Source organism: Etheostoma cragini, chromosome 5 (assembly GCF_013103735.1).
Source record: "Etheostoma cragini isolate CJK2018 chromosome 5, CSU_Ecrag_1.0, whole genome shotgun sequence".
Taxonomy (NCBI): Eukaryota; Metazoa; Chordata; class Actinopteri; order Perciformes; family Percidae; genus Etheostoma; species Etheostoma cragini.
In genome coordinates, this window is record NC_048411.1 from 20409339 (window position 1) to 20434176 (window position 24838).

Sequence of the window (24838 nt, forward strand, 5' to 3'; positions counted from 1 at the left end):
CACAGAAACAGTTGAAAGTCTTAGAAAAACCCTGGAGTTAAGCCTTTTTGTTTTTTGTCAAACTACTGTTTCCAAGGTCAACAATAATCTTTTGGAGGTCCGTAAGATTATTGTTCAGCGTAGTATGCTACTATCACATAAATAGCCTTATTAGAAATGTACTGTATTGTACTGTGTTAATATTGTCCAAATACCTTTGTGGTGGCCACTATAGACTACAACGATTGTGGTACCGGGAAATGGAGGCGGTGTGAGAGGTCTTTAGTTTCCCCCTCCTCTTAGCGAGATCAGGCGAGGAGGCGTTTATAAGCCAATCAAAGACGCTGGTGCAAACGTAACTACAGTATCTGCACATCGCGTTGTGCTCAGGATGAATTAAAAATAATCAAAACAAGTATTCAATACTGTTCAAATCCTTCATCCTTTAAATTTAAAAATATTTAAAAAATATTTCCATTTTTATATTTTATGTTATCCTCCTCCTCAAAATGAAACATGACACCTACATGTCCTCATTCATTGCAGGTGTGACTTGTATTACAGTGGTTCCTCTACCTCCTTTTGTGTCCACATTCTTTTCATGCCATCAGTAGTAAACTACACATCCCGAAGTGCTACTAATAACCTCTCCGGTGATTTTGGCGCTGAGCTGCATGAGAGACCAACCACCAGGCCTGGAGTAAAAAAAAGCAGGGTGCTTTTGTTAAACCAGAGAAAGAAGGGGCTAGAGATAATTATTATGATTATTGTTATGTAGAATACTGCAGACAAGAGGAGGCCGAGAATTGGACATATCTATTTGTAGCATTCTACTAAAGACTCCAGTCCCTACTCTGAGGAAGAGCCAAGCTTTGGGATTGGGCAGCGACCAGATAGCGTAACACCCCCTCCTCCTCTCTGTTGAGAATTGCGTTAAAACGAAAAAGGAAAAGGCCTGCGCTTTTTCAATATTACAGCATTGTTTTGACTTTTTTCTTCTTATATATTAAACGAGGAAACGTTGCTGGCTGGTGTATGTGTTTAGAATGGGACACGCTGAAGGTATTGATATTTTGTTTGAATATATATTTCCCTGCATCTATCGACTCGGCATCAAAATCTGTGCTGCTCATTTGCTCTCCTCTTTAGCGTGTTTGCCTTAGCTGCTGCATCTCGTTGTCCCCCTCTCTCTGTCTTAGCTCGGACCGATTTTCGGGGTCTTAAATAGCTTATTTTCAGACACATATCTCCCCAAGCTGCCAGTGATGGAGGTATAATCACGCTAGACAATTTGATTTAAAAGGGCAAAGGCAGCCATGTTGGCAATGGAACGTTAGCCTAGCCAACATTAGCTTCCCCTTTCTTCTTCTTCTTCCATGTGTAATAACGGATAAATGATAACTGTGAACGGTTAGTTGTGTGTGTCTAAAGACAAACGGTCGAACTCCCCTGGTCTTGTGTGTTTTCTAACGGTTAAAGGTCCATGTGTTTTTCAAGACAAATCCCTTTTGATGCCAGGTAGCTTTAGCCTAACATCGTAGAACGCTATAATATCATTCAGTGAAACATTTCTTGTCTGCGCAGTCGGTTTTTTCACAGTTAGAAGCAGGTATTAATGTTTACCACAACAAATATAAACCCTAAAATAACAACACAAGTCGTTATAGGTAGCTTGTGATCGTTAGTTGACACCTTTTATGGATGTTTACATTACCGTTATCCACCTTTGCCAACGCTGGGCAAGCCTGAGTAACGTTAATGTTACTGTGTGAACAAATGAAACCACAATCATTGGCTTAGTCCATTGAGTGTGCAAGCTTCAACACTTTTTACCTGATTAATGAATCATAATACATAGAAAAAGTGTTTAAGGATAAGAGGGTAGACGAGGAACTGGTAGCTGCTCTTTGTTTTGTTTTTGATTGCAGGACGCCATGTGTTTAAGAGTTGCTGAAATAAAAACCCTAAATGACATTACACAGTTGGCTATCCAGGAGGATACTTCTCATTCACCTCTACAAGCTGCCTGGAATTTTAGATGTGTTTTGCGAGCAGGTTAAAGATAATTAATGATGATTTATAGATGAGGATTTGTCTGTTTTATGGAAAGAGTTTGTCCGGCCATTTATTGTCCGTCAAGAAATTAAGAGTTAACACTATTTTTTTAAATAACAATCTCCAAACTATTCCATTACATGGCTTTATAATTTCGTCAATGAAATTGTGAAAAGGCCCATCAAATTCCTTATAGGCCAAGTAACCATAATTAAATTGCTAGTTTTGTCTGACAAACAGTCCGAAACTTTTATTTATTTACTTTATAGATATTCAGTTTATTATTATAGAAGACACACACAAAAAAATCACATTTGAGCTCTTGAGTTCATAAGGAGCTGAGGTTACATTGGATGAAGTATGGCATGCCGCAATGGTCCCTTGTTGGAGGCAAACCAGGGATGTTGCGTTTTTATAGTTTGATTCAAAATCTGGTTTTAAAAATTCCTATTATATTGTGCTCCTGAATATATTTGCGTTTAATGGAAAACAGTGTGTAGTTAATCAGAGCATACCTGCGTCTCATTTAATTGCATATACCTCTGTCAACAGGTCCAGTCAAAGAAAAAGACAGTTAAGGATGCAGGAGCCCAACAATGGATTTCTCCTTCTCTTTCATGCAAGGGATCATGGGAAATACAATTCAGCAACCCCCTCAGCTCATTGACTCAGCCAACATCAGACAGGAAGGCACCTGTGACACCGGCAGTGATCCAGGCGAGGATGGTGGTCCCTCCTACGATGCTGCCTTGGATGCAGAGTTTTCCTACCCGCCGCCAGCCTCGGAGGACATGTCGCAGGTCACCAACGGCTACCCGCCTGGTCTGGGCATGTACGAGCCGCAGGCCAAGTTCTCCATGTACTCGCAGTTCCCCAACGGCTCGGCTAATGGCTACGGGGCCATACGGAGCTACGGTGATCACAGTCTCATGCCGGGGGAGGGGACGGTCCTGAGAGGCCCGGGTCTCCAGGAGAGACCTTTGTCTCCTGTGTCCCCCCCTCTGCCCACACATCACCCACACCTCCACCACCATCATCATCAGCCTCATCACCACCACCACGCGCACCACTTCAACTCAAACCCACCTCATATACAAACCCACCCACAGAGTCCTCCGCCGCCGCCACTGCCCGCCCAGCACCACATGCACCATACACCTCACATCATGACCCACACTCTCCCCCCTCCTCCCCCACTAATCTTGCCTTCCTCCAGTCCACCCCCCTCCCTTGTGGACAGTACCCCTTCTTCTCAATCCTCCCACGCCATGTCCAATACACCTGGTGGGGTGCTGAAAAAAACCAGTTCTCCCGAGATCAAGCTGAAGATCATAAAGACGTACCAGAATGGGAAAGAGCTGTTTGAATCTGCGCTCTGTGGGGACCTGCTGCAGGAACTGCAGGTAATGTGTGCATGTCTGAGCTACACACACACACACACACACACACACACACACACACACACACACACACACATACACACAGAGGTCTTTATCTATCACTGAAGACATCTCAGTTGTGACCTTGATTTTTATATCTTTACATTTTCATTCCTGTAATTCACTTAAGAGGGGTATGACACTTGATTTTTTTCACTTGGTTTTATATCAAGTTCATTGTGAAGTGATTTTTCATGAATGAAAATGAATGAACAATCAACTTCTTGAGAAAACAATCGTCAGATAAATAGATGATGAAAGTAATCCGTATTGCTATATGAAGAGCCTCTTCAGTCATTCATTTTTTAACTCAAGGCGCACCTATTGTTTAAGCTTTTAACCACATTTCACAGTGTTCATCAATGAAAGCATAAGCCTTTCTTTGCTCTGCATGCATGCTTTTATTAGGACCAAAGTATTAATCTCAACATGTACAGTATGTGAACCTTGCTTTTGTCTTTGCATATTTGTATTGTCTGTCTGCAAAATATTGAAGCATGCCCGTTAAAGTTCCTGGAGTCCAAGGTAGCGTCTTCAAATTGTCCAAATAATAGCTCTTAAGCCAAAGATATATTCAGTTTCATCTAAGGCCGTGTAGGACATATTTTTAACATTTTAGAGGCTAGATCCAGCAGTTTGGCATTTCTCCTTGAAAAATGTTGCTAAATAATTTTCTGTTTCTCCTAATTATGTTTCAGCTCTACATACAAACAACAGCATACCTTGCACAAAATTACAAGGCAGTCTATACTGACCCACTAAAAGATGATGTTACATTCTAAATAGAAGTCGATTCTATCCTGTCTATCTGTTAGCTGGTATCTATCTGTCCTATTAGATTCACATTGAATTGTTAGACTGTGTACATCTTGATTTACTCTTAATTGTCCAAAATAATGGATATCTGAGGGAGTTTAGATTTCAGCAGGCAGAGAGATCCTTTTTTGAAGTACCTTTTTATTTAAAAGAAAAAAGTTAACGGATTTCTTACCACCACTGTTTTGTTTTTTCTATTTTCTACTCTTCAGAAGGAGTCTCAGAAGAATGAGGCCACTCAGATGCAGCGCAGACATGAGAGGAAGAAGGAGAAGAGGAAAAAGAGTGTGAGGCTGCAGGTCCAGGAACAGAACCTGGACCAGAGCCAAGCAGAGGCAGGTAACATGGAGCAGACAGAGGACATCCACATCCAGCCCCAGCCAATAGAAACACCGCCAGCTCAGAAAGAGAAGCCTCAGAAGACTGTTATAAAAACTGAACCAAAGACACCGAAGGCAAGAGCATGGCTGTTAGACTGTAGTAGACATAATTGTTTGGATTTTGAAAGCAGACCAGTGAGTCATTCATGTTTCTGTTTAGGTTCCAAAAGTCCATCATCCATCAGTGATCCAGGAGACGGGCTTCTGTAAGGAGTTTGTAATAGGAGATCTGGTGTGGTCCAAGGTGGGCACCTACCCCTGGTGGCCCTGCATGGTCTCCTCTGACCCACAGATGAAGGTCCATACTCGCATCAACACCAGAGGTATGGGCCTGTTTTCTTTCACAGACGTATGCATGTGTGAGGACATAAACGCCACAGCTTGCTTTCCTTTCTCTGTCTCTGTGCAGGTCACAGGGAGTATCACGTCCAGTTCTTTGGCAGTGTCGCTGAGCGGGCTTGGATCCATGAGAAGAGGATAGTCCTGTACCAGGGAAAGCAACAGTTTGATGACCTTCAGGCTGAGACTTTGCGTAAGGCCACAAATCCTGTAGAAAAGAGCAAAGTAAGTATGAATGCGCCTAAGAAATGTTTTCAGACAGATTCAGTATAAAGTAGGCATGTAGGCATATTAATCATTAAACCCAAGTTTATTATTATGAATTTTTAAATCAAGAATTACGTTTAAATTTGACTTCATTTATTTGAAATGTATGCAGTATAATATAAAAATAAGAGTAGGAGCCCAGTTTTGTGTTTGTGATATATATAACAGATATAGAAAAAGATTACAGTATTGGTAGATTGATACAGGACTGATTGGACTTTAGGGGTAACATAAAAATGACATTGTATTATATAGCCCATTATTTATTTTACTGTTTTATTTTCAATATTGCCTATTTATTTATATCATCCAATCAGAGCACATGAATACATTTAGTTACTTATAAGTATGTTATGCCAACACAGAGCTCATCCCTTGTGGGATTAGAAGATGTCGGCTATACAAAACAAAATAAATCTAGATTCATTGTACAACAATTTATTTTCCTAAATTCCCATTCAGGGCTCAACACTAACGTTTTAAAGTAGTTGCCAGCTTGGCAACCAGGCATCAGCTTGTGGTTGCCAAAATTGACATTAAGTTTGCCTTACTTAAAACTGCCTACAGTGGCTTGTGAACGTTTACACATCCATGCTGAAGTTGATTAAATAAAGGAAAAAAAAACATCTTTTGGAATTTGATCTTAATGCCTTAATTCAAAAAATTTAGGAAAATCCAGCCTTTTAAGGACACCCATTTTCAATCATCAGACATGCTCATGCTGAAAAGTCCATTTCTGTCTTTAACCCTTTGTGTGTTATTAAAGAGTTGGATGGCCCTGGGAATTTAATTTACTCATTGTAATTTATTTATTTAAACAGGGACAGTGCCCGCAAATCATTAATAGATGTCTTGTGCCAGGTTGTAGTAAATTGCTAATTTTTGCCCATAGTCCATATAGTAAGATAGCTTACTATAGGTAAGATAGCAACTATGATAGAGTTAAACTTAAGGAGTCACTGTGCCCTCAACATGTATGTTAAACATTAAAACACAATGTAAAAATAAAATATTTATAGACATTTAACATGCAACTTCATTTTATACAGTATATGTACAGTAGTTGGGGGTCCCTTCTACGTCTCTCTTTCAGCTAAAATCCTTGAACACCCCTGATTTATATCATTATGGTAACTTATGGTGAGCAGTGTCGTCTGACAGCAGAACACAACAATTTAATCTGAGGGAAATTCAGTTAAATGATTTTCACTGATTGTATGTGTTTGATGATTTCTTCTCCAGCTCCTGAAGCCGATCCCTCAGCGGGAGCGTTCTCAGTGGGAGGTGGGTGTGGGCCACGCTGAGGACGCCTTTGTGATGACCCGGCAGGAGCGAATTGACAACTACACCTTCATCTACGTCGATCCAGACCCACATGAAGGCACGTCCAGCAAGAAACCCAGCATTAGAGCTGAGAAACGAAACCGGCGCTCCAGTGGCTCAACTTGTAAAAAGGATGAGGGAGGAGTGAAGTCACCAGAGAGAGAGCAGCCGCCACGAAGGCTGCTGCCACGCAGACAGTGTAGTGTTTCAAACACAGATGACAACACAAACTCCCAGGCCTCAAATGAAGAAAAGAACCAGAGGGGGGACCAGGGTAAAACCAGTTCCCCAAAACAGAGCGCAGGTCGTGATGCAAGAGTACAGCAGGACTCGCCGCCACCAGTCAGGGCCTGGAAAACAGCAGCTGCAAGGAAGCTGCTGCCTCTCTCCATCACCATGAAGAGGCTAAATGTTGAGATCACAAAGTGTGATTGGCCTCTCTTGCAGAAAAAAGCTGCTGCCTCTCCAAAAAAAGAACAAGAAGAAGAGAAGGAGGAGACAGTGGAGAGAGAGGCCCGGCAGCCCGACCTGGGATACTGTTCCCCTGAGGTTTGTGTAACTTATGACTACAAAATGTAAATCCTGAGGTGTCGTGTAAGGATGCTGAAATTGTGATGCTTTAAACAGGACAGCAGAGCTAAACCTGAACCCAGTCCAGAGGAGGAGGATGACGGGGACGAAGGGGAGGAAGAGGGGGAGGAGAGGAGAGGCTCCCCTGCCAGTAGGCGGAGTGAGGAGGGAGGAATGCAGCAGACCTCCTCTCCTGGATCACACCACAGTAGTCCACATGGTTTGTAAAAAACCAGACCGGCAGATTGTGGTGTTTTGATGAATATTTGACATGTTTAAAAAGTCAGTAAGCGATGCATCTCAGTAGGTTTTGGGGGGTTTTCAGGTTCTCAGGAGAGGAAGCTGCAGCGGCGGTCAGTCAGGAGCAGGTCTGAGTCAGAGAGAGGCAACGATCCTGTCCCCAAGAAGAAAACCAAAAAGGAACAGGTATCAGTCCTCTACAGATGACCTGGTGTTTAGACCAAAAACAGCGCTGTGGTTAAAAAAATAAATAAAAAATAACACAAGAGTATGGCTAGGGGTTTTCTTGGTTCAAACCCATTTTCACGATTCTCCTCCCCGCAAATGATTCTAACAAGGCATTTGCTAAAGGCAAAGCTAAAAAACATTGCTAGGAACACTGATGCAATGTAACATTAACTTAGGAAACCTTTCTGAAGAAATTGGATGTGGATAGATGCAAAATAAACAAGATTCACTAGTTTGATCAGCAATTTAAATATTAGGGTGCCGCCTGACACCCCTGCTGTAAGGAAACTAGACAGGGTTGAACCTTGTATATGGCTCGACCATGAACAATGTAATAAATTGTGGCCAAGTTGTTGGCTATAATATAAAACCCTGGATATGTTCATTTGTAATTTTCTGTAGTGGTCCCAGTACTATTTGTTCTTAAAGTGTGTTCAAGAATAGTATCATTACATGGTTGAGCTTGTTTGCTGGTTTGAGACTGAGAATATGACCACAAATACTGATATACTAAGTATCTTGTAAAACAGTTTGATTCTGCTGGAAAAATTTACACAATGGTAGATGTTCTTTTTTTAGGCATTTAAAAAATAATTGTAATTTAAATAATCATGTATCTATACAGTATATCACATCTATCTTTTTTTGATAATTTATTTTTAAATTATTTGCTTATTAGTACTTGGGACAATAATATTCTTAGCTGTAATGAACAGGTGTCTGTTTGAACTTTTGTATTGAACACACACACACACACACACACACACACACACACACACACACACACACACACACACACACACACACACACACACACCACGTACCAGTGTGGCTGTCGCGGCTGGTAAACAACTTTATTTCCTTACATTTTACTGGTGTAAACAGACACATACTTGCTATATACTAATGTGCTATCGCCTGAATCAACATTGGAAACATACTAATCTAAACTGCCATGTTTAACCTCCTCACAGGCTGAGATGGCTCCTGAGACCACACTGAGGACTGGTTCACAAAAAGGTAGGGGATCCTTCTTCCATGCCTCCTTTAAACCTCTTTGGTGAGACTTCCTTACGCTTCTAAATAAGTGAAATAAGTTTTTTTTTTTAAATCTTTTTTTATTGCCCCCTTATGTGAACTTCTAGGAGCCAGTGAGATCTCAGACGCCTGCAAGCCCCTGAAGAAGCGAAGCAGAGCATCAACAGATGTAGAGATGGCTTCTTCTCAGTACAGAGACACGTCTGACTCTGACTCTAGAGGCCTAAACGACCCACAGGTAGACTTAGAAAACATGTACAGAAATACCTACAAACACACAAGAGGAAACTACTGGCTTTCTCCTGCACACAAAATATGTATAAACATACAGTACATCTAGAGTCAATGGTCAGGGAATGCACACAGTGCTACTACTACATATTGTTTAACATTTACAAGACAAACTTTCAGTCATCTGATCATCATCATCTTCTTTTTTTTATATATTATCATGTATTGTTATAAATGCATTTGCCTTTTTTATTTGTGCATTTCCAGGGATGTTCCGATACTCATACCAGTATCAGAACATCCCTCAGATTCGGCCTCAAATGCTGAAATCAACAAGTACTTGAGTTTATGCACAGATCCAATACCATGTAATTTATCCCAGAAGAAAATCTAGTAGTTTATTTATGTTCTTTTTCTGTGATAACTCACTGTAAAGAAGGTTCTGTGGCATTTATTATTTGTGTTTTTCATGTTTTACTAAGTTTAACAATACAACACTGATAGCAATCATATCACATTCATACATGCAGGGTTAGAACTATACAGCTGTTAAAACACATAAAAATATACGTATTTTTTTACCCGCTGGTATTGGATCAGTACTCCATATCGGCCGATACGTAAGTTCAGGACTTGGTATCAGGAAAGAAAAAATTGTATCAGAACATCACAAGTACAGTGCAGCTATTTTTTTATTATTATTATAATTTTTTTTGCTATTGGTTGGATAAAAGAATGCCTTTTGAAAACATGATGGGCTCTTGAAACTTGTAATGGGAATTTATTACTATTTTATACATCATTAATATACAGTATATCAATAAAAAAATAATAATGTTTTGCCCAAATCAAACCATTTACAAGTCTGGATATTTACCCACTTTAAAAAGTAGGTGCTCGGTTGGCTTACATACGTGTGCTTTATAATTCTGCATTCCTTCACACAAAACACCTAATTTATATTTTTAATTTTATCAGGGTTTATTTGGGAAGAGTCTTGACAGTCCAGCAGCAGCAGATGCAGATGCTTCAGATACTCAGTCTGTGGACTCTGGCTTGTCTCGTCAGGATGGCAGCAACGGCAAGAGAGACACCGTCTGCCAGGTCAGCTCTGCTCACAACTTATCTCTACTCTCTTTCTTTTAAAAGCATACAGCTATTGAGTTATATGAACCATCTTTCTCTGTGTATGTGTGTAGATCTGCGAGGTTTACGGAGAAGGTTTGGTGGTGTGTGAAGGTGACTGCAACAGACAGTTCCACCTGGACTGTCTCGGTGTGACATCCGTACCTGAAGGCCGATTCACCTGCTTGGAATGCAGAAATGGTGAGCGAATCGGAACACACCTTCACTGTTTTACATGTGTTGTGTTTGACTCTGTGCTATTCCAGACTCTCTTCTTCTTTCTAGGCAATCATACTTGTTTTAGCTGTAAAACGGCAGGCCGTCAAGTGACACGCTGCTCTGTGTCTGGATGTGGTTGTTACTACCACAAGGACTGTGTCCGTAAACTCCCGGGCACCACCACCAGTTCGGACGGAGGCTTCTGCTGCCCTCAGCATAGCTGCTCTACCTGCTGCCTGGAGAGAGACCTGCAGCGAGCCTGTAAAGGTAAAATAGCCTCTGCTTTGCTTTCAACTATTCTGATTTCCTTTTTGAGTCTGCAATGGAAGCTTTGGGACATTGCTAGGTGTCAGCAAAGTGTGAAGAAAGTGTATGTAAAACAAAACTTTCTGTTTCCATAAAAATGTTGGCTTCTGGCTAATTTTATTGTCTAATAGCAATAGCAGAAAAATTTAATAATGAGAGGTGCAAGGGTCAAGGATGTACTTCCCTGTTTGAATATGTAAGCGAGAAGTGCAAAAAATAATATAATGTGCTACTTAAACTATCTTGCACTAAATATTCTGCAAAACATTTGGTCACAGTCTTGCTACAAATATCCGGTTTCTCCGAATTATATTCTATAAATTAAAATTATATTAATTTAAGAAATTATATTAATTAAATATACATTTTAATTTTATTTAAAAATAAAGCAATTGCCATGCTCCTGGAAAATGTCTTTTAGATAATGGTGCATTTTCTTTTCTGGAAATGTTCCATCTGAAAAAGGGAAGAGGTGTGGGAACGTTTAGGTTTGTGTCATAAATTGATAGAGTGGAAATTATTTAGAGATCCTTGAAACCCATCAGGGACTTCTCAAATAACAACCTTCAACTAGTTATTTTATCTTCAGAATGTATCTAGACAGTTTACAAACATTTTTGCCTTGTGACCAAAAGAAACCATAAAAACATTTGTCTACTTGTGTTCTTTTGTCACGTTTAAGATTAGAGTGGATAAACCTCTGTCTGCGATTTGATTTTGCCCTGCAGCTCGGTCTGGAAACCTACACGCTTAATTCTCCTGCTTCAGTTCACAATTTTGCGGGAACCAATCACAAACTGGCTTATCTACCTGGTGCGCTATTGGTGGGTTAAACACGATGGCGATAGAAAAGCGACCAAGCAGCTACTTGTTTACATTCAACATAGCGGCCACAAACGCCACTGAAGCGCAACAACCCCGTTGATGCCGCTGCCGCTTGTACCTCACCTGGATCCTTGGTCTGATTGGTTGAAGGACTATCCAGTTGCATACAGAGTCATTTGAACGTTGCCCGTTGGTCACACCTCTGGTGCTGAGAAAATACAGCAGACTCCCCAGACCAATGCTCTGTCTCAAATCTAGTGAGCTTGGCTTGGTCTGGTGAAAGCCACACAGGTTTACAATGTGAGTTCCAGAGAATTTCCCGTCTGAGCATTCTCAGATTGTTTGATTTAAATAAATGTTTGTAGGCCCAAAAATGAAAAATGTATAAATATTTCACACAAAAATGCCTGTATCAGAATTTTTTGTTTTTTATTTTTAACCCCATTAAACATCTGACAAGCCTCCAGATTTATTTTGTGACCTTTTGGACCCCTAGGTTGGAAACCACCAGTCCAAAACATCAATTGTTAATGTTTAGTTGTTTTGTCGTACAATGAAGTAGGAAGGAAAAATTACATTTTTCAACTAAAGTCTTGATTGTCTTAGCAACCAAAGAAAATACCAAGTGATCACATTTTTTTTCCTTTAATGACGGCTGGAACGCTTAAAGGAACCTGATTCATTATAAAAACTCTACTACTGGGAGTGCAACTTCTCACAGCTCAATGTGTGCCACACAGTATCACAGCTACATGACACCTGTTTTAAAGTGACCAGTGAGTCTGAAGCTGAAAACAAACTCCTCTGCCTCTTGTCCAGGTCGTCTGATGCGTTGTATCCGCTGTCCGGTGGCCTATCACACAGGAGACAGCTGCGTGGCGGCAGGCAGCGTCGCCCTCACCCATCACATTATGATCTGCAGCAGCCACAGCAGCACCAAGAAGAACGGCCTCCTCACTTCCCCCATCAATGTGGGCTGGTGCTTCCTGTGTGCCAGAGGTAAGCTCTCACAATTCTACACACCTACAACGGCCTTCCTCTTTGCAGTCGTAATTTTAAGTAGTGACCCCGAACAGACAGAGCAGACAATTGTAAAAGTTCTTAATTTCCCCACACTCGATGATTTTGCTTCAGTTGTTATGACGAACTCAAAATCAGTTATTTTTACTTGCACTTCACATCGGAGCATCAACAGGACCTTTTGCCCTCCACGATTGTAGTTTTTTCATTTTTTTTTTTTTTTAAATTAATATAACCTTTTTTGATAGTCACCACTGCAGTAACATCTCATGTGTAAAAAATGAAACCTCATAAACTGAACCACTCATTTTATAACTTTTAATATTACATGTTTCCTGTTTTGCATTGTTGTTCATGAATAGCAGAGCTGTGAAATGTTGTTTTCCATCCCAATACTAATACTATGAATGATCCAGGCTGTGCACTTCACTTAACACAATCCCATCTGTTCTGGATGGTGATGAGGATTTACCCATTTTTTATGACTTTTAACCACTTTAGATATGATGTTTTGCCTGTTGATCAATAAGTTGAGTGCACTGTTTGGCCTCTTTGTGTCGGGACAAACTTTGTTTTACTTGTTTCTTCTGTGTGTGTGAGAGTGTATGTGTCAGACTGTTAGTGTTTGTTTTTTCTCTTTTTGTAAATTTTGGGTAATTTCAAGTTTGACTGCGGCTCACCCCCGTCTCTTCCTGTGTGTCTTGTGTAGGGCTGTTAGTGCAAGACCTTACTGACACCATATTAAGTTCATATGCCTATAAGTCCCACTACCTTCTGACTGAGTCAAATCGTGCTGAGTTGAAATTACCTATGATTCCCTCTCCTTCGTCAGCTACCAAAAAGAATGTTGGGAAAGGTAACTGAACAGTTTTTCTCTTTCTCCTTTTGTCCCACTGGTCTGTGTTTGTGTTGTGCCTGCCCCCCTTTTTTGTATGCATCTTTAATTTCAAAGCCTTGAGGTGCAAAGTTAATTAACTGGTTAAAATGCAGTTAATTTTAGTGAAGAGGGGCGCAAAGTAACCTCACCCAAGTTCCCTAACACATAAACAGATAACAGTGGGTCTCATGCAAGAACAGTTTTGTTGTCTTATCCCAAACCTCTCTTTGCTGGGGCATTTGAGAAGTCAAATTTTCTTAACTAGCCTAATTTATAGCAGCAGTTTGACATGTCACAGTGGGAAAAGCACAGGTGTAAATAACAAAATGATTTAATTTAAGTTGCTTCAGTTTCGGTGTCCTGCTATTGTGCATGCTGGCTGTCACTGTCACACTGGCTTGGACACAGCCGTTGTTAATGTTATTAATATCACCTCTGCTTTACTTAATATGACAAATTAAAATTGTCTGCTGTGAAAATGGCCCATTGCTCATTTCATCCTGATAAATGTCACCTGTTTGCTGCATCATCATTAGCATAATTGATGCCCCCAAAATTGTTGTATAAAAATAATATATAAAATCTTATTCTGCCTATTTGTGGGCAACTTTTATCAATTAGTAAAAAGAAAGCTTCAAGTTAATCTGTCTGAAAACAGAAAATAGTTAGCAGTGTCAGTAGTTATTTTAAAGGACACAGAACAATTAGAAAATACATGTATTAATACAGCTGCCAGCAATGTGTCATCAGAGCAGTGCTGCACTGAGACAGAAATAACAATGTAATAAAAATTCCATACTCCAAGTTCACTTGCTTAGCTATTCCAGGAGCTTTCGGCAACCACAACCTTCTTCAGCAGGTGGAACTGGCCCAGGTGTCATCACTGGACCTGGGTGATGACAGGTGGTTACATAACCCCTTTCTCTCTCTGTTGGTGTCAAATGTGACGTCCCATTGGAAGTAAACCTTGAATTAAGAATCTTTATCACAGCATATGTTTTCCAAAGGTCAAGAAGGAACCTCCACTTTCAAAGAGGAAATGGTTTGACGTGCAGTTAAATGCTAAAAAATATCTTGGTAAAGCAAAGTGATCTGTAACATGATGTCATGGTGATGGGCGAGAAAATAGTTAGGTTATACTATTGGGTGCAGCAGAGGATTTTTATAAAATATCCCAATAAAATCACAAAATCTTTCCAAACTTCTCAGTAAATTGGCAAGCAATGTTGTTTTGGTCTGTTTCAGTAATTCATCTTTATGTAGTTATAAATGTTTGAGTGGATTTTGGCATTATACTTAAGCTTCAAATTAATTTAGACTGAGGCATTATAATACTCTCCTTTGACAAAGACGGATTATATGTTCATGACTTGTACAACAGTTCTGGACGGCTCGTGAAATGAATTTGTACCTAAAAAAAACAACAAAAAACAATACAATGAAAGTACAATGCGACAAGTTAACTAAATTCACTTGTGCGTGCCACTTAAAACAAATCTGTCCGTATGAGTGGTTCTTGCACGAGGCCCATTGTTAGATTGGTTTGTGCTGTGCATGAACAATCAATCTGGGTAAATATCTCTGCAATAAAGTTGTGATAAATATGCAAGGAAAATATAATTGTTCATCAAATCTCCACCACTGTATGGTGCAGGATGCTCTAGATTAGTTCAGGTTCTGTCTGTTGTTTGTGGAGCTAATTGCTGCTCAAGGCGCTCTGCTTCTTTACTTCAGCACTCAGGGCTTGTTTTTGATTTGAAAGGCCTCACCTCTTTTAATGCTGACTGCAACTAAGTTTTATTTTTGACTGAAATTTTCAGATGAAATGAAATTTTGGCTCACCTCCTTTTTTTTTTTTTTAGTTTTGACCTGCCTTGGATGGAACACATTGTCTATCAAAAGTGGATTTGTTTACAGATACGCAAACATGAGGGTTAAGAACAGTTAAATTACTCTCTTTTAAAGTTGTGATGTATATAAAAAAAAAACTACAAATTGCAATATTATAAAATATATGATTCCATGCAAGCTGGTCCATGTAGGATGCGATATGTGTGATGGGAAAAGTTTGCTTTACTGGCAGGACTGCATGCCTGCTTTTCGCCAGTCATTTGTTATTTGAGTATAACCCTGATTCATTGTTAACTCTCTGGCTGATTTTATTCCTGTGCTGCCGCATGTAATTCCCATAGACTGGTCTTGGTACAGTGCTCTGAATCTGATTGCCAGACAGGCATAACTGCTGCAATGAAAGTTGCAACTGACCTGAGAACCCCATACAATGATCTTTATCATGTAGTATGGCTCTCACAGGAGCCTCCACTTAAGCAAAAAGCACATGGCCTTAGTTTAATTTCAGACTAATGACCATGTAAGCTTTAGATGAAAATGTTTTCACTAGAAGGACACTATTTATATATCACAAATGTAGATGTTGGAAAACCATGACTTGATGGTGAATTTGTAGCATTTGTACTTTAATAAGGCTTGTCTGCAAATAAGATTCAGAGTTTGTCCAGGTTTTAAGGTGCATCACCTAATCATACACTCCTCCTCTTTTTGCATACCCATTTCCCACACCGCATGCACACACACACACACACACACACACACACACACACACACACACATATATATATACATCCATACAAATGTAGGAGGCAAGTTGCTGTGCTGTGACACATGCCCGGCTTCCTTTCACCCGGAGTGTCTGGAGATGGAGATGCCGGAGGGGGCGTGGTCCTGCAGTGATTGCAGGGCAGGAAAGAAACCTCACTACAAACAAATTGTCTGGGTCAAACTGGGCAACTACAGGTACGCAGAGAGCACTGGTTGGTTATGCAACTGTCCGTTTGTGGTACGGTTACATTTAAAGGATAATTCTGGTGATCTTCTATACAAAATCGACCAGGGATTTCTGTCTTCAGTTGGAACAAATGGGCTTGGGGCTGAGGAGCACTGATAGGCTAGCAAAGGGCAAATGTATTGTTGGCATTTCTTAGCATTAGATATACAAATGTATACATTTTTATATATGTAGATGCATACATACAGAAATATGGAATACATAGAAATGTGGAATATCACCAGTTTTATTGTTTAAGTTCAGTGCAACACATTTGATGTGCACCTCACACTGAAACACAATGTGATATTATATAGATGCAGGTATTCAGAAAATACTGAGCAGAGTATTTAAACTTAAACTTCCAAACCTCAAAACAAACAGACATAAACACTGCTGCACAACAAATTGCCCCACTGGGGAACAAATAAAGTGTCTTGAACTTGAGAGCACAGAAGTGCTGTTTCCCTCTTTAACATTTATGCCACAGTTAATAGTCTGCTGGCATGGTACTGGATAAAAATGTGGTAATTGGACACAAATACTGTCTCTTTCATTTAAGAAGAATTTAATGTTCTCAAAACGACAGCATTTCTCTTGGACAAACATGTAAATCTTATAAGTCAGAGATCTGTGATTTTGCAGGAGCTTGTAAAAATATTTTTTATTGTAAGAAACAGATTCTGAAAAATTATCATTGGTGCAAGTGTGATGCTTCCCTCAGGCTATAATAACTTAAGATGATGTGTTTTATGATGTTTTCACCACACTCTTCTCTGTCCTCGCTTTACAATGTCCTCGTCCCGTTTCCCTCGCAGATGGTGGCCAGCGGAGATCTGCAACCCTCGCCTTGTGCCATCAAACATTCAGAGCCTTCGCCACGATGTCGGTGACTTCCCCGTCTTCTTCTTTGGCTCCCACGACTACTATTGGATCAATCAGGGCCGGGTCTTCCCCTACGTGGAGAATGACAAGAACTTTGTCACTGGTCAAATCAACATCAACAAAACCTTCAAGAAAGGTAATTTCTGTCTAGAAAGTCTCCTGTACTTCTAGACAAATCTGTTGCAATTTCATCCTTTTTTATAGCTGTTGGAACTATTAATTTCTGAAATATTGTTGGCGTGTTTTAGCTCTGGAAGAAGCAGCCCGACGGTTTCAGGAGCTCAAGGCGCAAAGGGAGAGCAGGGAGGCTCTAGAGCAGGAACGTAACTCTCGCAAACCCCCACCATACAAGTTCATCAAGGTAATCTTATTTCTCACTTTAGAAAAAGATCCCAAAAATTATATAAGTCTTTTTACTTATTACACTGATATTTTCTTGTGTCAGTCCAACAAACCAGTGGGGAAAGTGCAGGTGCATGTTGCTGACTTGTCCGAAATCCCACGATGCAACTGCAGACCATCAGATGAGCATCCTTGCAGCCTCCATTCTCAATGTCTTAACCGCATGCTGCAGTACGAGTGTCATCCACAGGTCTGTGTGCATGTTTGTTATTTAGCTAATTTCCTGAACAGTAAAACCTATGAGACAGAAAGGAGAAATGGCACCACACAACTTCTTACCTTTTAATGTTGTTGTTAGGTGTGTCCCGCAGGAGACAACTGTGAGAACCAATGCTTTTCCAAGCGGCTGTATGCAGAGACAGAAGTGATAAAGACAGATGGCCGTGGCTGGGGTCTCAGGACCAACCAGGCTCTCAGGAAGGTGGGTGTTGAGCTCAATGCTTTCATGCAAAACGGCATCAATGTGTCACTGTATTGAATTTTTATTTGTGAATGTATAATTGTATTTTGTTTTGACCGGCTTCCCATAATATAATCGGATGTACAAAACAGTCATTTAAAAGTCAAGTTTGACATCTAAATCAACCTAGAATATTTCACAAATGGAATACTACATGTTCAATATGACCACTCTCTCTGCTGAGCCACCATTGCACTCTAATATGCCTTTTCATCCAAGTAGTGCCGAGAACAAAGTTCATGCAATTTACAAGATCAATAACGGCAAAAAGGTTCATTTGTGCTTTTTGCAACATGCTACGGGGTCAAGATTTTCTTGATTATATTACATTTGAAGACTATGAGTCAAGGTGGAGGAAATGGAGGAAACTTTCTTTTGCTAAGTGACATTAGGATGAATAAACTTATTGCAGTGTGACAGTCAGCCCAGGGGAGAAAAATATCATTCAAGTAGTTAAATGAAAACTCAGAGCATTCAGGTATCATTGGGGCAGTTACAATTTCTTTGAGCTTATGTGAAAGTGATCAAATATCAGTGAGAAAGATGCTCATCCAAAACAAGACGTTAAATTTTCCTGTCATTTGTTCTTTTATTAGTGACCGAGTGGCAGAAAGAGAGGTTTAACATGACTAGGGTGCCGATTTTATAGCTCTTTATAGACATGTAAATAATACATAAAACTTCACCATGGTTTTCCCTGGTTGATTGGTTTTTAAGTTTAAAATGACCTTCATCTGCCAGCTAATACCTAATGACCTAAAGATCACACTGTCCCTGTCAAGGCTTTGAAAAATGGGTTCAGTTCATTGATTTCTGCCCTTTTCACTATTTGTAAGTAATTTTAAATAAGGGTGGCTGTTAAAACGTGATGTGTGTCGTTTCTTCCAGGGTGACTTTGTGACAGAGTATGTGGGAGAGGTGATCGACTCAGAGGAGTGCCAGCAGCGAATCAAACGTGCCCATGAAAATCAAATGGCCAACTTCTACATGCTCACCCTCACCAAGGTAACATCAGTGACGCTGACTGACATTGTACAGTGGAGAGACCCCCACCGAACATGTCTTAAACCCTGCTGTCTTTATGGCCACTTTTCCTCGCAGGATCGTGTGATAGATGCCGGCCCAAAAGGAAACTCGTCTCGGTTTATGAACCACAGCTGCAGCCCGAATTGTGAAACGCAGAAGTGGACAGTAAACGGAGACGTTCGCATCGGACTCTTCACCCTTTGTGATATCGATGCTGGTAAGTTCAAATGGAACGTATACGCTATGTGCACTAGGAGCGAGCCAGATGATCTATTTGATGTAAACCTTTTCGCTTGTGTTCCTGCAGACACAGAGCTGACGTTCAACTACAACCTGCACTGTGTGGGCAACAGGAGATCGTCTTGCCACTGTGGATCAGACAACTGCTCTGGATTCCTCGGGGTGCAACCAACGGTGAGGACGTTAACGTCTTGTAGTCATGACTCCAGTTCTAGAGGAATCCTGACTTTGGAAGCTTATTGATACCATTTTGTTGTTTTATAATATCTCCTCCAGAGTGCTGTGGTGATGGAAAAAGAGGAGAAGGCCAGGAACGCCAAGCTGAAGCCTAAGAAGCGGAAGCTGAGGCTGGAAGGCAAACACGTGCATGAATACTTCTGTTTTTGCTGCGGAGAAGGAGGGGAGCTGGTGATGTGTGACAGAAAGGACTGTCCAAAAGCGTACCACCTGCTGTGTCTCAACCTTACCAAACCGCCATACGGTAGTTTGTGTGTTTGTGTGTGTGTGTCTACTTTTAAAATCTAAGTCAAAATCTTTTTAAAGAAGATTAACATACCTGCTGTCATGCTATAGTAGTACCTATCTGCACTTTTTCCAAGTGTTTTTTATTCACTGGAAATGGAAATGAGCAGACAACAAAGTTTTTTTCAACAGGTCATTTCCTAAAATATACTCAACATTTTTGGTTTGTGACCCTTCCAAACAGGCAATGTCTATTGTAATGCCTGGTTGTCACTGGCTGAATTATGTTTACTGGTTCAAAAATGTTTTCCTTGTTTTTTTATTTTTAAGGAAGTAGCATATCTATTAATAATTGAGAAAAAATGTAATATTACTTGAAGGTTAAAAAAAATGTAAATTAAGAAGGGACTTTCAAGAGCTAAAAACGTTTTATGCTTTTCTGTACTTTTAATTGTCTCAGGACCTGATGTAGCATTTGACTCTTAGTGGGGGTCCTGACCCCCAGGTTTGAAACCATAATGACCTCTATGTCTGACTGCAGGTCGCTGGGAATGTCCGTGGCACGACTGCAGCATTTGTGGTGCCCCGGCCTCATCTCTCTGTGACTTCTGCCCTCGCTCGTACTGCCGGGAACACGAGGCGGGGGCACTCACCTCCTCCTCCCTTGAAGGCCGCCCCTGTTGTTCCAGTCACAACCCCATCAGTCCCCTGGGCTCCCACTCCAGCTCGACCCAGCCACGCCTCTCCGCTCTGAGCCCTGTCACCGTCAAAGAGGAGCCGGAGGCGGGCCAGCTGGCTTCAGAGTGACACACCGCAGCTCCCTCAATACCTCATTCCCTGTAAAGTGCACTCCTATTGGCCTCATGGGCTTCGGCCCACCTCTGATCTGAAGCAGCGCATGACAGAAGGGAACACAGTGCTTTTTGACCAGTGCGATGGCAAGACACGCCAATGAACACCCTGATGCCATTTGTGGTGAGAGCAACTGGAGTATCGCCTGGGGAAGTGACCAGGCATCATTGTGCGCTGTTTTCCCTCCTCTCTTGCCATAAAACACCACTAAAAACGCTCTCTACAGCTCACCTCCGCCCGTCGGAGGACCTAGACCACCACCTCATTATGTTTCTTTTTTAAATTTTTACAGCTGTGGAAATTTTAAGTGTTGTCACGTTGTCAGATTCTGGCACTTTGAAAAACTCAACGAGTGAGGTGGAGGGAGATGTAGAGCAAAGAGGAGGAGGAGCATGTGTGAAGCTGAACCTCCGCCGACATGCTGCTCCTCTCCTTGTTTACCTGCTGTAAGCTGTGGTCGGCAACTCACTCACAGGATGGCTGCACCGAGACGAGCCAGCCTTTCTCCTCCTCCACAGCGGATCATCACTCCAGATGTAAGCCGTCATTGTATTTATCTCTTCTTCTTCCTCTTGGAGGAAAAAAAGGGTGGAAATGACAGATTTTGTGCAATTGTTTTCAGGACCACACTACATTCCAACCTTCCTTAGACATGGTTTTAATATACTTCTGAGTATAGATGAATATAATTATATACAGTATCTATGTTTGTTCATGTTTACAGACGGATTCTCTCACTTCATCTCAGTGAGTGGTGTATTATGTTTGTTTAGGTGTTAAGCATTACGCAGACCTCCTTGTGAAAATAGTCCTATTAAGGTGAAATATAATGGTATATAGTGTAATGGTATGACATTACAGAAGTACTTGTGATTTTCATATTGCCAGTCTCACTCGCCATTGTGTACATAATTGGCTCATAATATTGTAAAGTACGCAAATACAGGAGGGACGGAGCCTTGCCTCTCTGGTTGTTCTTGGAAGAAAGAAACACTTTTTTAAACAACAAGACAGATCCTTTTTCTTTTCTTTTTTTCAATAAAGTTCTGTTCCCACATTTCCCCTGAACAGTTTATTTGTATTGTAGATGGTGGGGCTCAGCTTGTGATGACTGGTGCTGTCTTAAAGTATTGTTACTCAGCCTTAAGTTTGATTCTGGCTGCAGTAACTACTGCCCAGATGCAGTCCATTTCAGTAATGTTGTGTACTGTGATCGCTTTGATGCTTGTTTTTGTTTCAGTTTCTTTTTTGCCAAATTTTTCTGAAAAGCACTTTTACGCGGCTTGTCGCTACACAATTTAGCTTGGTCATAGATATACAGAAATGTATATTTAAAAAAAAACATAAGACAAGTGTTTCAAAATCGATACCTCTTCTTGTAGTAACGTCGGGATTTAAACTGTGTTGTAACTTTCCACTCAGTCAGAAACGTGGTGAGTTGCTGGGCGTGTGTTTTTGTTTTTTTGTTTTGTTTTTTTATAATAGAGGAAAGTGGCCTAAATGCATCTTGTTTCTTTTGACACGAGTAGGAATGACTGCCCAGCTCCGTACAGAAAAGTCCACGTTTCCTCAAGGGGCACTTCTTCTCTTTATATTTACCACCTGGAGAACATCCTCAAGGCTGGGCTTTATATAAAAACATAATGGTATAACAACAGTCCAGTCCAGTATGATGTAAAAAGACAAACTTCTGTACAGTGTTTTTAATCGCTCATCTGTCAAATCCAAATTTTTTGTATTTATTGCACCACATTTTATACTAATTTCTTTTTCCAACACCAGTGCAGTAATTTGTCTCCCTGTCCAACATGGACAAAGTGAAATAGACTATTTAAAAAGAAACATAGGGAGTTTTACATGATATATCTGTATTTAGTCATTGCGTACGTTTGTTTTCAATATACATTTGGTGTAATGATTCCACACTTTGGTAACAGCCGCTGCTCATTGACCTGTATCGTGACTCACTGTAATAAGTGTTGATAGCAGTGTGAAGCAGTTAAATATAGGAATGTAAAGTTTCAGAAGTTTTTGTGCTTTTTTTTTTTTTTTAAGCCTGTACTCAAGGAAGTTTATGCTTGTGATTCTACCCCGGTTACATGACTGTGTGTTTTCTGCCCCATTGTGGTCCTTGTTTCAAGTCCAGCTACAGGGTTAAACTGTGCCAATGTTTCCAAATCATTTCTTTGAATGCAAATAGTACAAACACTCAGTCTCCAGTTTGTTAGGAAGACCTAGCTACAACTAATGCAGTCTAATAAAACAGTCCTGCATTACATTCTACGTTCATTAAAGTTTTAATGTTCCGTTTTGGTTGAAACTGTTGTAGGTGTTGACTCTGGTCCATCCCACTTATATCAATGAGGGTAGACTAAGTAAGACATGCACTTAATTGGTTAAAGAATTCTGAAAAAAAGACTTGGACTTCTTTTTCTGTATTATTTATGCCATATTTGGGCACAAATTTAATATCTTAATGGTTCTGACTCTGTTGTTTTTTGGTTATTACCAACCCTTTTCAGGAAGCCTTTTTATGTGGATTCCTGAAAAAAGACTAAACTTCCTGATTTGTTGTTGCTCCCAAATTTGCCAAACTTCACATTCAGAGACGCACATTTGTTCATTAGTCAGTTGTATGAATAAGGGCAACTTCAACACTTCTTCCCTATCAAGTAGGTCCATCATTAAGTCACTTTTACTCACTTACAAACTCAAAATGGTTTGCATGTCTAAACTTAACAAACTCAACAAATTTCTTTCCTTTTTAAATTTTATTAATGGGGTTTTTGGACACCAGATACATAAATGTGTTTATCTGACAGCAGGCATTCTACACTTTTGTGTTTGTGGTTTCAGAAAAAATGTCTAACTGATGATTTGTGACTATATAACTGTTCTTAAAGCCAAGTCTTTTTTATTTTAAGGTAACTTGTTCAGCTGAAATGCATGCTTTCAACATCAGTCTTCAATGCCAGTGTTTTGTCTTTGTGTTCCTTTATTATTTTTCAGCACGGCCTTTGTTTTTCACCTGCAAATCACATGATCACAACTTACTTTGTGCCAGTTGATCCTATTCTGCTCTTCTCAGATAATACAGCAGCAGTATTTTCTATAACTCATTTATTTGTCCCAACATGGATCATTTCCTTCACTTAGAATATCCTTTGATGTGTAAGTTCTGTTGGTTTATTCTCACTATAGTGCCACATTTTTTAAAGAGACAGCATGTTTATCATTTAAGTGACCCTTATATGTCAAGGATTATTATTTTTTATATACACTTAAATTAAGGATGGACCCGCCCTCCCTTGTATGTGAAACGGGTACGTTTTGGTTCAATGAGACTTCTTTTGATTTTTGTGCAATGTTGCCGACTGTCTCTTTTAATTGACATGCTGTCAGAGCAGAAATAGTGTTTGAATAAATAAATACATTCACCTTCATGAGCACTCATCTCTTTTTTTACTCGTAGTACAATTTCTTACATAAACTCTAACTGGGGTCATATCTATCTCTCTTGGTGTTGCTTCAATTAAAACGTGGATGAACACAAAATACCATGTTGATTACTGTTCCACCTGTGTTACTGCATATTGTTGAAGAACTTGTAAATAGTTTGCATTGAACTTGCATAGAATCATGTTACTGTGGCGTGCTCTTTTTGCCTGTACAATTCTGCTTCTAAATGTGTGTGTGACTGTTGAGATGACACTCTTTTTGTACATGACTGTCTTTTTATTTGAGAATATTGATTCTGTCCTTTTTCATTCTAAAGTTGAGTTTGAAGAGTTCAGAAATGCCTGAAGTTTGACTTTAATAAAGCTGTACTCTGTCTCAGTAAAACGCTCTCACTGTATGGGATTTATTTTAAAAGTTCCAATTAACTTCTTTGAAATAAAATTGAAACTTGATTAAAACCAATACAAATTGGAATTATATTAATTCAAAGCTTAGAAATAAAACAATCTTTTTTGTGTTAATGCTGTGGGATTTACCTAAATTACCTAAATTAATTAATTAAAACTACCTCCACCTACCAAGGTGCATTCATTGCAATGCATTAATGTATACTGTGAAGTCTCAGAACATTCACATTTGCATCAATGTCATCAAAGCAACTTTAAACTACTGCACTTTGAGAAATTAGAACTTTAATTGATGGTAAAATAGACATTCTATTCTTCTAGATGGCAGTAACGTGACGTGGCTTTTTGTATCCACATGTCAAGGCAGCTACAATTACCTACACGACTATTTCAGGTTTATAGAGAACTAAATTTTCTACTCTAGTGCATTTTGAATGAAGAACTAGAAACCTGTGTTTGTGTTTTTTTTAAACCCTTGTGGGCAAACAGAAAGCTCAGTTTTATTAGAGGATAGTGTGCAGTA

The 24838-nt window shown here is 40.0% G+C and overlaps 1 protein-coding gene across 4 annotated transcripts; it reads left to right on the forward strand.

Annotated features, from left to right (window-relative positions):
- The first annotated feature begins 611 nt into the window (after positions 1 to 611).
- nsd3 (nuclear receptor binding SET domain protein 3) lies at positions 612 to 24288 on the forward strand. Of its 4 annotated transcripts, none has more exons than XM_034872974.1 (25): positions 612 to 1041; positions 2587 to 3437; positions 4505 to 4744; positions 4830 to 4992; positions 5079 to 5233; positions 6518 to 7147; positions 7226 to 7388; positions 7494 to 7594; positions 8611 to 8656; positions 8782 to 8912; positions 9884 to 10009; positions 10105 to 10231; positions 10316 to 10516; positions 12200 to 12379; positions 13110 to 13256; positions 15935 to 16091; positions 16941 to 17143; positions 17256 to 17368; positions 17453 to 17599; positions 17708 to 17830; positions 18758 to 18874; positions 18971 to 19112; positions 19203 to 19309; positions 19412 to 19616; positions 20139 to 24288. In XM_034872974.1, the coding sequence occupies exons 2-25, from the start codon at positions 2631 to 2633 to the stop codon at positions 20402 to 20404; spliced, it is 4797 nt and encodes a 1598-aa protein (XP_034728865.1). In that variant the 5' UTR covers positions 612 to 1041; positions 2587 to 2630; the 3' UTR covers positions 20405 to 24288. The 4 variants fall into 4 exon arrangements, with proteins under 4 accessions (XP_034728865.1, XP_034728864.1, XP_034728867.1 ...); XM_034872973.1 differs by having other exon boundaries at positions 613 to 1041; positions 4502 to 4744; XM_034872976.1 differs by having other exon boundaries at positions 614 to 1041; positions 4502 to 4744; positions 13233 to 13256.
- The last annotated feature ends 550 nt before the right edge of the window (positions 24289 to 24838 follow it).

Excerpts from the sequence above, each read along its gene's own strand:
- nsd3 (XM_034872973.1), top strand. The coding sequence starts at position 2,631 with ATGGATTTCTCCTTCTCTTTCATGCAAGGGATCATGGGAAATACAATT. Across the intron at positions 4,745-4,829 it reads CTGAACCAAAGACACCGAAG|GTTCCAAAAGTCCATCATCC; the intron begins GCAAGAGCATGG and ends GTTTCTGTTTAG. Across the intron at positions 8,913-9,883 it reads GAGGCCTAAACGACCCACAG|GGTTTATTTGGGAAGAGTCT; the intron begins GTAGACTTAGAA and ends TAATTTTATCAG.